Source organism: Lissotriton helveticus, chromosome 10, assembly GCF_964261635.1.
Source record: "Lissotriton helveticus chromosome 10, aLisHel1.1, whole genome shotgun sequence".
Taxonomy (NCBI): Eukaryota; Metazoa; Chordata; class Amphibia; order Caudata; family Salamandridae; genus Lissotriton; species Lissotriton helveticus.
The window spans coordinates 1107817425-1107832102 of NC_136071.1; the positions used below are offsets into that span (position 1 = coordinate 1107817425).

Consider the following 14678-nt stretch of genomic DNA (forward strand, 5'->3'; position numbering starts at 1 on the left):
ACTGAAGATGCTCCTAGTCCAACAAGCAAGGACCGATTGAAGACAGTTTTGGGTCTTGCTCAATATTACAGCAAATATGAGGCTGTTGCTTAACAAATGGGTGAGATTTGAATGGTTGAAGTATTGTGAACTGTTTCTTGGTTGTAAAGAGAAGCAGTGTCCACATTCCCATATTGAAACCATTTGAATCTTTTAAGTTGGTTGTAATGAATGACGCCAGTGCTTATGGACTTGGAGCTGGTATGATGCAACTTGATCAAGGTGATGGAAGGGCAGTGGCATTTGCATCTAGGATGCTGAAAAATTAAGAGGCTTGCCTGTGGGGGATTCAACAGTTTTGGACGTATTTCTGGGGCAAAAATTTGAACTGTAGACAGGTCACAAAACTGTACTGGACATTTTTACAACAAAAGCAGCAAGGAGGGCTATACCTCGCATAGCCAAGTAACTTTTCAGATTGCAAGAATACACATTTGCAGTAAAGTACGTGCAAGCCGTAAGAAACATAAGGGCTGGCTGTTTATCAAGGCTGTTATACACAGAGGGAAGAGAGAGAGGAGTACAACCTATGGAAAACCTTGCAACTGTAATATATAAACACACCAAATTTAAGTGGTCACTATAAAGGGACTTAAAGTGTGTCTACTGGTGTATGACAGGTATCTCAAGAAATTGGAAGCCAACACCTCAACCACATATTTTGCAGCATGCTCATCATTGGCATCCTAAATCAAAGTGGGATGACATCCATGAAGAAACAAGCATTAGAAATGCAATCGGGCTCGGATTTATTTGAGTTTGAGCTAATGGCATTGTAAATGCCAATGTATTGTTGCTATGTGTTATGGAGTGTGTTCATGTGGTGTGTACTGCCAGTGATCTCCTTGTGAGTGTGAGAATATTGCACCGTTACTGCCTGTGATGTCCTTCTTGTGAGTGTGAGAAGCTTGCACCTCTGCTGCCTGTGGTCTCCTTGTGAGTGTAAGAAGCTTGCACTGCTGCTGCCTGTGATGTCGTTCTTGTGAGTGAAAGAAGATTGCACCTCAGCTGCCTGTGGTCTCCTTGTGAGTGTAAGAAGCTTGCACAGCTGCTGCCTGTGATGTCCTACTCACTACTCTACTCTACTCACTACTCGACTCACTACTCTGCACTCACTACTCACTACTCTACTCACTACTCTGCACTCACTACTCTGCACTCACTACTCACTACTCTACTCACTACTCACTACTCTACTCACTACTCTACTCACTACTCTACTCACTACTCTACTCACTACTCTACTCACTACTCTAATACTCTACTCACTACTCTACTCACCACTCTGCACTCACTACTCACTACTCTGCACTCACTACTCTACTTTCTACTCACTACTCTACTCACTACTCACTACTCTACTTTCTACTCAATACTCTACTCACTACTCACTACTCTACTCACTACTCACTACTCTACTCACTAGTCTACTCACTACTCTACTCACTACTCTACTCACTACTCTACTCACTACTCACTACTCACTACTCTACTCACTACTCTACTCACTACTCACCTCACTACTCACTACTCTGCACTCACTACTCACTACTCTGCTCACTACTCTACTCACTACGCTCCACTCACTACTCTACTTTCTACTCACTACTCCACTCACTACTCACTACTCACTACTCTACTCACTACTCTGCACTCACTACTTTACTCACTACTCTACTCTACTCACCTCACTACTCTACTCACTACTGACTACTCTACTCACTACTCTGCACTTACTACTCACCTCACTACTCTACTCTACTCACTACTCACTACTCTGCACTCACTACTCACTACTCTACTCACTACTCTACTCACTACTCTACTCACTACTCTGCACTCAATACTCACTACTCTACTCACTACTCTACTCACTACTCACTACTCTACTCACTACTCTACTCACTACTCACTACTCTACTCACTACTCTACTCACTACTCTGCACTCACTACTCACTACTCTGTTCACTACTCACTACTCTCCACTCACTACTCTACTCACTACTCACTACTCTACTCACTACTCTCCACTCACTACTCTACTCACTACTCACTACTCTACTCACTACTTTCTACTCACTACTCTACTCACTACTCACTACTCTACTCACTACTCACTACTCTGCACTCACTACTTTACGCACTACTCTACTCACCTCACTACTCTACTCACTACTCTACTCACTACTCTACTCACTACTCTGCACTCACTACTTTACTCACTACTCTACTCTACTCACCTCACTACTCTACTCACTACTCTACTCACTACTGACTACTCTACTCACTACTCTGCACTCACTACTCACCTCACTACTCTACTCTACTCTACTCACTACTCTGCACTCACTACTCACTACTCACCTCACTACTCTACTCACTACTCTACTCACTACTCACTACTCTACTCACTACTCTACTCACTACTCACTACTCTACTCACTACTCTACTCACTACTCTGCACTCACTACTCACTACTCTGCTCACTACTCACTACTCTACTCACTACTCTCCACTCACTACTCTACTCACTACTCACTACTCTACTCACTACTCTCCACTCACTACTCTACTCACTACTCACTACTCTACTCACTACTTTCTACTCACTACTCTACTCACTACTCACTACTCTGCACTCACTACTTTACTCACTACTCTACTCACCTCACTACTCTACTCACTACTCTACTCACTACTCTACTCACTACTCTGCCCTCACTACTCTACTCACGACTCTACTCACTACTCTACTCACTACTCTACTCACTACTCTAAACACTACTCTACTCACTACTCACTACTCTACTCACTACTCTACTCACTACTCTACTCACTACTCTACTCACTACTCTAAACACTACTCTAAACACTACTCTACTCACTACTCACTACTCTACTCACTACTCTACTCACTACTCCACTCACTACTCTACTCACTACTCACTACTCTACTCACTACTCACTACTCTACTCACTACTCTACTCACTACTCTACTCACTACTCTACTCACTACTCACTACTCTACTCACTACTCTGCACTCACTACTCACCTCACTACTCTACTCACTACTGACTACTCTACTCACTACTCTGCACTCACTACTCACCTCACTACTCTACTCTACTCTACTCACTACTCTGCACTCACTACTCACTACTCTACTCACTACTCACTACTCTACTCACTACTCTACTCACTACTCTACTCACTACTCTGCACTCAATACTCACTACTCTACTCACTACTCACTACTCTGCACTCACTACTCACTACTCTACTCACTACTCTACTCACTACTCTACTTACTACTCTACTCACTACTCAACTCACTACTCTACTCACTACTCTACTCACTACTCACTACTCTGCACTCACTACTCACTACTCTGCTCACTACTCACTACTCTCCACTCACTACTCTACTCACTACTCACTACTCTACTCACTACTCTACTCACTACTCTACTCACTACTCTGCACTCACTACTCACTACTCTGCTCACTACTCACTACTCTACTCACTACTCTCCACTCACTACTCTACTCACTACTCACTACTCTACTCACTACTCTCCACTCACTACTCTACTCACTACTCACTACTCTACTCACTACTTTCTACTCACTACTCTACTCACTACTCACTACTCTGCACTCACTACTTTACTCACTACTCTACTCACCTCACTACTCTACTCACTACTCTACTCACTACTCTACTCACTACTCTGCCCTCACTACTCTACTCACGACTCTACTCACTACTCTACTCACTACTCTACTCACTACTCTAAACACTACTCTACTCACTACTCACTACTCTACTCACTACTCTACTCACTACTCTACTCACTACTCTACTCACTACTCTAAACACTACTCTAAACACTACTCTACTCACTACTCACTACTCTACTCACTACTCTACTCACTACTCCACTCACTACTCTACTCACTACTCACTACTCTACTCACTACTCACTACTCTACTCACTACTCTACTCACTACTCTACTCACTACTCTACTCACTACTCACTACTCTACTCACTACTCTGCACTCACTACTCACCTCACTACTCTACTCACTACTGACTACTCTACTCACTACTCTGCACTCACTACTCACCTCACTACTCTACTCTACTCTACTCACTACTCTGCACTCACTACTCACTACTCACTACTCTACTCACTACTCTGCACTCAATACTCACTACTCTACTCACTACTCACTACTCTGCACTCACTACTCACTACTCTACTCACTACTCTACTCACTACTCTACTTACTACTCTACTCACTACTCAACTCACTACTCTACTCACTACTCTACTCACTACTCACTACTCTGCACTCACTACTCACTACTCTGCTCACTACTCACTACTCTCCACTCACTACTCTACTCACTACTCTACTCACTACTCTCCACTCACTACTCTACTCACTACTCTACTCACTACTTTCTACTCACTACTCTACTCACTACTCACTATGTTACTCACTACTCTACTCACCTCACTACTCTACTCACTACTCTACTCTGCCCTCACTACTCTACTCACTACTCTGCCCTTACTACTCTACTCACTACTCTACTCACTACTCTACTCACTACTCTACTCACTACTCTAAACACTACTCTACTCACTACTCTACTCACTACTCTACTCACTACTCACTACTCTACTCACTACTCACTACTCTACTCACTACTCTACTCACTACTCTACTCACTACTCACTACTCTACTCACTACTCTACTCACTACTCTCCACTCACTACTCTACTCACTACTCTACTCACTACTTCCTACTCACTACTCTACTCACTACTCTACTCACTACTCTGCACTCACTACTTTACTCACTACTCTACTCACCTCACTACTCTACTCACTACTCTACTCACTACTCACTACTCTACTCACTACTCTGCCCTCACTACTCTACTCACTACTCTACTCACTACTCTACTCACTACTCACTACTCTACTCACTACTCACTACTCTACTCACTACTCACTACTCTACTCACTACTCTACTCACTACTCTACTCACTACTCTACTCACTACTCACTACTCTACTCACTACTCTACTCACTACTCACTACTCTACTCACTACTCTACTCACTACTCACTACTCTACTCACTACTCACTACTCTACTCACTACTCTACTCACTACTCACTACTCTACTCACTACTCTACTCACTACTCACTACTCTACTCACTACTCTACTCACTACTCACTACTCTACTCACTACTCACTACTCTACTCACTACTCTGCACTCACTACTCAACTCACTACTCTACTCACTACTCACTTCTCTACTCACTACTCTACTCACTACTTTCTACTCACTACTCTACTCACTACTCTACTCACTACTCTACTCACTACTCTACTCACTACTCTACTCACTACTCTGCCCTCACTACTCTGCACTCACTACTATGCACTCACTACTCTGCACTCCCTACTCTGCACTCCCTACTCTGCACTCCCTACTCTGCACTCCCTACTCTGCACTCACTACTCTGCCCTCACTACTCTGCCCTCACTACTCTGCCCTCACTACTCTGCACTCTGCCCTCACTACTCTGCCCTCCCTACTCTGCCCTCACTACTCTGCACTCACTACTCTGCACTCACTACTCTGCACTCACTACTCTGCACTCTGCCCTCACTACTCTGCCCTCACTACTCTGCCCTCCCTACTCTGCCCTCCCTACTCTGCCCTCCCTACTCTGCCCTCCTTACTCTGCCCTCACTACTCTGACCTCACTACTCTACACTCTGACCTCACTACTCTGCCCTCACTACTGTGTGTGTGTGAAATACGTACGTAAAAATCAACTCAAGGTGATGGCAAATAAAACACGCCGCAATATACATAAATGTTTTTGTTTATTGCGAAAATCTCTGTTAAACTCTAACATATTGAAGGGAGGAGAAAACAGCTACGGAAATGACTCCTCGCAGAGAAGAGGCAAATGTTCATGCAACAACAGAAATATCTTTTCAGAAATATTGAAAGACTGCGCAGTTTTATTTTAGAAGACACGCAGATTGGCGAGGCAAGGGTGCTTGTATGCGAGGTATCTTAAAAAATACTGTGACTGCCCTTGAAGCTACAGGAAACTTCTTTCCATTATCTCCGCGTGAACGTGGCACTCTGACAGATCCTAATTAAAATGAATGGACTGCCGTGCGCGAAAGGTAAATGTTAAACGCGCGCATGATACATGTAATGCAATGGTGAACGCGCTCGCACCATCTGGATTGCATTACACGGGCACTCTGACAGCTCCTAATTAAGATTAATAAGTCTGCCGTGCGCAAAACCGCACACAATATGCCAAATCGGGCGCGCGTAAATTACATATAGCCTATCACGTCAAGGCTACTAAATAGACAGCACAGCGAAGACGAATCACTAGGCAGATGCCAGAAAAAACGCGGCGCGCACTAAAGAATGTGCCAGCAGGACCCCTTTCTGAATTCTTTTTTTTTTTGAACACATAAGAGCTCGGAAGCTCCGCCCCCCACTTCGTGGAGGCGTAGGCCCGAGCCCTAAAAAGGCAGAATGAACGTTTGGTCTCCAAACATGGACGGGGATTTGGAGAGGTGCGTGAAAATGTAGGGAATACATGCAGAGTGACAACTCCATGTCAGTCAGGAAGTCCCTCGTTATACCTCTTAGATTTCATGAAATACCTTGGCAAAAGGATGGAGTGGCTATCTGTAGGAAAGTAGGATCTGCTTCTTATGGTTACCCCCACTTTTTGCTTGATGTTACACTGTTTTCGACTAGTCTGACTGGGATCCTACTAATCAGGACTCCAGTCTATCTACTTTCTCCTTAAATTGTTATGCATGTACTTAGGTACACTCCAGATTGGATACTGGGATACCTTTGTCAGCCCCTAGTATATGGTACACGTGTACCCAGGGCATAGTACCCCAGAGGCCTCCCATTATGACACCCATGAGAGCCCATGCAAAATGGAACTACAGGCCTGCAATTTCAGCCTGTGTAAGATGGTGCATGCACCACTTACTTTAGATATAGGCTTACTATATCTATAGGTTACTACACTTAAAACCTATCAGTCACCCCTCTAGCAGACCTTGACAATCATGAAGGCAGGGTGCCGGGTTTTCAGTGAGAGGGTGTCCCTGCATGAGCAGAGCCCCTCTCCAGCCTTCGGAGACCATTCTCCTGGGTTGTCGGTGACGCAGCCAGACATATAGGTAGAGGTGCATTATATGCTCGCGTAAAATGCTATCTCGAAAAAGGCTGCAGCAAAACATGTCGTGTTTAGTATCAAACACCTTGGAATCATACCCAAGCAAGCTTCGTGGGGTCACTTGTCTTCCCGGTACCAGCCTTCTCGACCCAGGCAGCACAAAATGGTTGCTGTCGACCAGAGACACATTTCTGCCTTCCTGATGCTGAGCCAAGCTCGAGCAGAAGAAGGCAGGCCAATAGGCATCCTGTCACAGGGAGGTGTGACCACCTCCCAGACAGGTTTAGTGTATTGGGGCTGGGTGGGTGCACTTCAAAAGTGCCTAAAAGTCTGCATCCGGAGCACACTTCGTTTCCTTGTGCATAGTCCAGTTCAAACCAGTCCTGGGAGCCGTTGGCTCCTGCTCTAGCGCGAAACTGGACAAAGGACAGGGGAGTATCCTCCCCACTGTCCTGACCCTCCCCTGGGAGAGTCCCCTGAATCTGTCCAACCCTCTCCCGTGGGTACAAAAGTGCATACCTGACTGTAGGACCCTAGATTCGACGTCAACAAGATTCTTATTAAGAAACCACTGACCTTTGACCGTCTGGACACTCTGAACTTTGCTGGAATTCAACTGGGCCTGACTACGTCTCCCTCTCCGTCCAAAGCATAGTCTGTGCCAGTGCACCATACAGGCTCCATGCAGGACCTGTGGGGCATCAAGAACAACTGAAGTATCTCCCTTGGGGTGAAGAAGTCACTCCCCTGCATTCGCAGGCACAGTAACGCAACTGACCGGTCTGCTGATACTGAGCTCCTGCGGACTCCGAAGGCTTCAGCAACACAGGAGGTGGGTTCCTACGTTCCTTGAAGTCGATCTGTCCTCTCACCGAGTTTGAGGCCAGTATCCCTCGTGGAGACCGCATAACCTGAACCCCTGTGCACTGCGCACATTTGCAAGTGCATATGCTTGTTGGCGTTCCCCAATTAAGTGCATTGGGCTGTCGATAGTCCCAACCTCTGCGCACATTTCGTACAAAGGACTTTGGCCTCCTAGCAGTCTGTGCCCTGAAGCTGTTGTTTTGTGAAACTGCTAGAGGTCCCCTCGCGGCTCCTGTGCCTTCAGCCTGTGGGTCCATTTGAGGGACAACACTGATTTTCTTAGACTTCCCTAGTTGCTCCAGGCCGGCCCCGACTCCCCTTGCTGTGGTGAGTCTCCTGATCCTTGTTGGGTCAGACCATGACCTTCCTCGACCTTCTTCGTGGGTTGCCGCTTCCAAGGCTTGTTGGTGCTCCCGCCGGACTCAGACTCCCCAACACTCGACATCCTTCGTGGGACAGCTCGTATTTGTCTCCTGGTCTTCCTCGATGTCTCCTGGTCCCCGTGGCTGCAGAGTCAAGATCTCCCTCTTCACACCTGAGGCACCCGACTTCGGTGGGCATTCGTCTACCAAGCCCCTGATCACTCCTGAGTGACCCAGACTCTGTCCCGTCTGCTTTCAGGTTCCTTCTTTCAAGAATCCACCAGTGGGCTCCACCAGACACTGTTCTTCTTTCCAGCAGTGGCATTTCTTTGAAGGCTCCCATTGAGAACGAAAGCGGTTTCCGATGCCACTTCGGCCCTATGCTTCCCTGGGATAGATAACTCTGGTACTTTGGTATACACGGGTGGGGTGGCTCTCCAACCTTCTATGTTCGAAAGGGTTTCTTCGTAATCCACTGGGAAGGGTCCTTAAACACTAAAACTGCAACCGCGAAGCTCCCATTGAATTGTACGAAGCACACGGCCGTGTTCTCACACTGCACCCTTCCGCCATAGGGTCCCTCCATACTCACTTTGGGTGGTTCCTTGGGGTCTTAGCGATTCTATAACCTCTAGACACTGTCTTGACTCCAGTTGTGGTTCTTTTACCACTATTCTAGAGGTAAAAGGTCTGCCCCTGGAGCCCACTGTGTATTAGTGCTACTTATGTTTGTTTCTGTGCTAAAGTATTGTGTGATTTGTGTGTATCTGTTTGTACCAGACACTGTGAGCTATTTAAGGTGTGTGATAATATAAGTACATATTTATATAACTACTATGTGGTTCTCCTTTCATTTAACCAATACAATAAGGTTGCACTCTGGTAAAACAAGCTGCTTAACATTCCTTCAAGACTAAGCCTGAAGGCTGCTCTCCACAGTTACCACTTGGATAGCTTTATAAGGTTATCTTTGACCTCTTAAATCACTATAAGGGTTGTTTGGACTGGTGCAAGGTTACCACTTTAATTAGTGGACATCATATACCAGGCCAACTTCTCACAATATCTGTCGACCTTTTGGATACATGGGATTAAGGGGCGATAGTACTAATTAACTATTGTTCAAAAGGGCCTGAGGTAAGAAATGTGGATGAAGTAAAAGCTGTAATCATTATTTCATTTTTAGGGTCGTGTTCACAAGAGAAGGGATCCCAGAGGAGATAGTCACAGATAATGGTCCCCAATTTGTGTCTGCAAGGATGAAGGAATTATTATATGTTCAAGATATTAAATATCTCTTGACATCTTTATATCATCGCAGGGAGAATGGCTAGTTGAAAGGGTTAACCATGTTTTGAGAGGCTGCTTACAGATGTCTGTGGAACATAGAATGAATTGGAAGAAAGAGCTACCGCACTACCCCGCACTCAGACACCTTTTGTATTATTGCGGGTAATGAAAATGAACACAGATATTTAGCTGGGGCAGATGAGAAGAAGTGTACAGAAAGATAGTGTAATGTAGTGAAATGTGTACAGATGAAGCAAATATGTTGTAATGATAGCTACAACAGCAGAATTAAGAGAGATGTTCTTGGGCTCACGGTTGGTGACTGGGCGAGTGTCAGCGTGGGTGGTATTGTACCAAAGAATGATTCAAAGTTTTCTGAGCCATAAAGATAAAACATGTGCTAGGTTATACAGAGATTTTGGAAAATGGAGAAATGCAGAACATTCAGAAATTAGTTCATTTCAATGGGAAAGAGATTATATTTCCTAAATTGTGTGGTGAAGAAGTGCATAAAAGTGTCCTTGAAAAGCAAAAAGAATCGAGATTGATGGACCATCCTAAGTGGTTAAAATATTATGTTTGATGTATTTTTGTATTAATCATTTAATTTGTATTTAGCGTACACATAGTGGCTTTCTTACCATTGTTTTAGTATTATTCTTGATTGTAATTACTCTGTTTTCAGCAAATAGTATGTATTGTTTTAGTCTATTTTTAAGGAATGATAGATGTGTTGTATTCTTTTGTCTTTTAGAATGGAACATTCTTACAGATTTGAGAATGTTTAGATTTATCTGGGCTGGGAGATTCTTGAGTGTTGGGGGTCTTTGTGGCTCCATCGTACTTTTCTACTGGAATACATTTTTAACTATAGCCCAATTTCTGGAGACTCCTCTGTTAGACACAGATCATTCTACAAACCACTTCAGAGCGACAGATGAGGACTCACTTTCAGGAAGTGGTCTATAACTTCGAGTTCCAATCAGTGACCTTTACAGTGCTTGATCAGTTGACTCTGCACATCACAGCATCGTAACAATTCTTCTAGAGGCTGGGCCAATGGGGATTGAAGATGGCTGCTGGATCTCACATCTCCCATTTACTAACTGTACCAGGTCTCAGCGACTGAAACTGTTGTGATTATCCGGTCTTCTTACCCTCTGGAGATTGGAAGAGTGCTGAGCCAATGTGAGGCCAGACAGTCTCTACCAGGGGAAGAGTGACGTGATATTGGGAGTTAGGCAAATTTGGCCTACTTGTTTGTTTGCACTCATTCTGTATTGCAATCTCTCTGATTTCCTTCCCTTGCCCCTAGAATGACCCAGGGCTCGAAGTTCTTGAATGTTATGTTTTTTTTGAAGCACTGACAGGGTGATATATGATTAAAAAGGGCTAAGTTGAAAATTTTGAATGTAATACCATAGTTTTGCGGTGATTGTTTTTTGCTGAGCTGTATTTTGTTTGTATTGGAATATGCTAAAAAAATGATTTAAAAGTAAACCTTTTGAAAATTGCAACAGTGATCTTGTTAAAATATAAGACTTATAAATGAGACCTGAGTGCACTGCACCAAGCTCTGCCTTCCATCCATTTACTTTTCATTCATACATTTGTCTCTCTAAATGGAATCCTCCTTCCAAAGTCCTTTGTGTTTGTAGTCATTATAAACACTAGTTGCATCACAACATTGTTGCATTGTACATGTATATACTTTATGCATCAAAAATTGCTTAGTTAAATCTTAGCACTCATTGTCCTAGAACACCTCGCTTTATGCTATTTTTGTTGTTATTGCCTTTGGAAAACATGAACATGATGCATTGAGATATCCAATCAGCATAATGGTTAAATATATCCTGCAATGAACTTGACTGTCAAACTTTTTTTATGTGCCTAAGTTCTTATGAGGGAGAAAAAAAAAATCAGAAATCTGAAGGCGCGATTTCTAAGACCTGAATCACGGAATCAAGTTCTGTGGAGATTTATATACCCAGGTGGAATTTTCAGCTCGGAAAAATCAGCTAGTAAGTTACATTTTCCATTGCCGAACTTAAGGGAACTAGGGGGTTCATACTATTCCGATTCATAAACCAGGGATGCAGAATTTGCACGCTGCATGGTTTGCAAATGGAAGTGCAAATCACAATTTGTACATTTGCCTGGAGTATAAAAACTGGATTTTTTTTAATAAACAGTCTGTAGCCATTAAATCGACTGGTGCTGTTTTCAAAATAAGGTTTCCTGTTTGGGAAGACATTGGGGAGAGCAGCAGTGGTTCTAGGGACCATTGCCTACTTCTTTTGAAGTCGCCGTCATGATTCTCAAATAGGAGTTTGTACCATGGTCACTGCTTACCTATTTGCGAATCAATTTCAATTTCAAAAAGTCTTTATTTCGATAAAATAATCATAAAAGACACAAACAAACAAATATCATGGGGTAGGGAGGCCCATTTCAACGCATACAAACAGTTCGGTATATATTGTAGTTGATGTAAAACATATCAAGATTTTGAAACAAGACTATTATCCTTAACACCTATTAAGAAAATAAGTTAATACTATTCATAAAAATAAATTTTTAAACCATTAAAAAAGATAGAGATAGACTGTATATACAGTGGGAGTCTAAAATAATCAACTTGGGCAGACTTTCTTCATACGTAATCTCCATGCCCAATGTAAAAACTTAGCAACAGCAATAACCACCAGCTGATTAGTATCACTTCTGAGGATCCTTAACGCCTCACATCCTGATTGAAGATTAAGCTGAACACAAAGGGGCTTCAGCCAGATCATTCTGGGAACTTTGTATTCGGGACAAATAAAGAAAATGTGCCCAATGTTCTCATTTTGGGAAGGGCAGAAAGGACAGGTGGGAACTAATCCTTCTCGCCAACTAGAGACGAAGGAATTAGTTGGTAGGGTCCCGACCCTTAATTGATGGTATCTCTTTCTCACCTCCGGTACAGTAATGTAGTCCCAATAACCCTCATAGGCAGGTAGATGTTTGAGTTCCAAGAAATCTGCAGACAATGAGGGACCAATAGTCGAACCAAACCTCTTCGATATTACCAATCTCCAATAAAGATCTTTTAAGATTTTTCTAGATGGAAAAATACTACCGATAGGGTCCTCCCACAGACTAACCAGACCCATGGCTGAATAAATAGATTTAACCTCCTGGAACCAATTTGGTGTGCTCTATCAGCGTTAAGAACATCAAGGAAGGCCCCGGCGTACTGGGAGAGTTCTGGTGTTACCCACAATCTCCTCCAGTACGCCACCGGTCTATAGCGAGCCTTATCCTCCAAACGCTGCAAGCCCAGATCATAGAAGAGGGGAATCAACGGGGTTGAAGCCAGTAGACCCGTGATCCCACGGAAGAACTTATTTTGGGCCCTAGTAAGGTGTGCAAGGTTGCTGAAGCTCCAAAGTTCGGCCCCGTACAGAGTAGCTGAGGCTATTTTTGCTTCATATATTTTCAGAACAGGCAGAATGGGTCTAGTGTGGGAGAGGAATACTTTTTTAGTTAGGGCGCCTGTCAGTTGGGCATGCTTAGTTTCCAGATGGGCAAGATGTGGTTTCCAATCTAGCTTAGAGGCGAGGGTGATTCCCAAATAGGAAAACACCCCAGTTTGATCAAGTCTGACCCCGCTCATGGCCACGTTCCCTCTTACCTGTCTTGTCCTATGAATCAGATATCACCCTCTTTGAGGTGATGGTATCTAACAAATGGTTGGAAACCATAATTGAAGTCACAACCCATTGATAAATTCCTCTCTGAATCGCAGACAGAAGGAGGATGCCTCTTTCAATTTCTATTTTGAATTCGGACAGGGTCGCAAACACCCTTATATGAGTCGGGAAATCTTTCCCAAAGTCATATAAGGGCTTATGTAAATAGTAAAACGGTGCTTTGTGGTTGCACACCCTGTGAATTTCATCATGACAACATTCTATAAGATGACATTCACCTGTAAAAAAGTAATTTTACTTCACAGCAAAGGTTACCATATGGGCCTTCATAGAGTAGGAAAGGTAAGGAAATACTGCCAGAACTGAAGAAATTCAAGAAAACAGAAAAAGTTTGATGTGTTTATCCAAAAATCTAAATATATTCATATGAGCAATTGTACAGAGGAGAACACTCCATGAAATCTACAACTTCTGGTTATTTCCTTCAGTTTCTTGTAAACATCTGTGAAGTCCCACAATCCTCTCAAATTGTTGGTGTAGATTTCTGACTTTTAAAATGAAATTTGTGAATCAGCCCCAATAGTCAACTCATACTTACGGCTGAATACATGATCATTTTCCTCTTGGTAGGTGTTGTGACAAAATCAGTGATATTTTTCAGAACGGCACCCACAAGGACACCTGAAACAAAAGAGAAGAAAATGATTAGGCAAGACCCTTGCATAACTTGTGTGCAGGTACCACACAATCGTGGAGGGTTTTAATTGCACAAATCTTTCCTGGTAAAATGTGGCAAAAAAACTCAGCATTCTGAGTGATGCACCTTTGAATGGGGAAAAGCATGCAGTATTACTGACTAACCCCTAATTCGACCGGCACAACGCTTAATGATGTGTGAACACTGCACCATGGAAAAACAAAACAAGCATTGGCATAGCCAATAGTTCTCGCTTTTCGGACCAACTAAGTATTTAGTTTTGCAGCACAATATTCTTGGTGCAACAACTGTTGCATGGCTAAACACTTAAAAGGTCCCAAAGGCGAGACCTACTGGCTATGCCAGGGTTGCAAGTGGGGACAGCCGTTCTGAGAAGTCCTGAGTTCCAGAAAGCGATTAAAAACAACTTGAAATCGTCAATGATACCTAATAAAAATAATA

The 14678-nt window shown here is 43.5% G+C and overlaps 1 protein-coding gene across 4 annotated transcripts in view; it reads right to left on the minus strand.

The window, feature by feature from the left end:
* Window positions 1-14678, minus strand: part of ACP3 (acid phosphatase 3) — a 291855-nt gene that overhangs the window by 73567 nt on the left and 203610 nt on the right. For all 4 annotated transcript variants that reach the window (XM_078663872.1, XM_078663873.1, XM_078663870.1 and 1 more), the window contains exon 8: window positions 14118-14200. In XM_078663872.1, the coding sequence (XP_078519998.1) occupies window positions 14118-14200 (83 nt within the window). The remainder of the gene's footprint in view (window positions 1-14117; window positions 14201-14678) is intronic.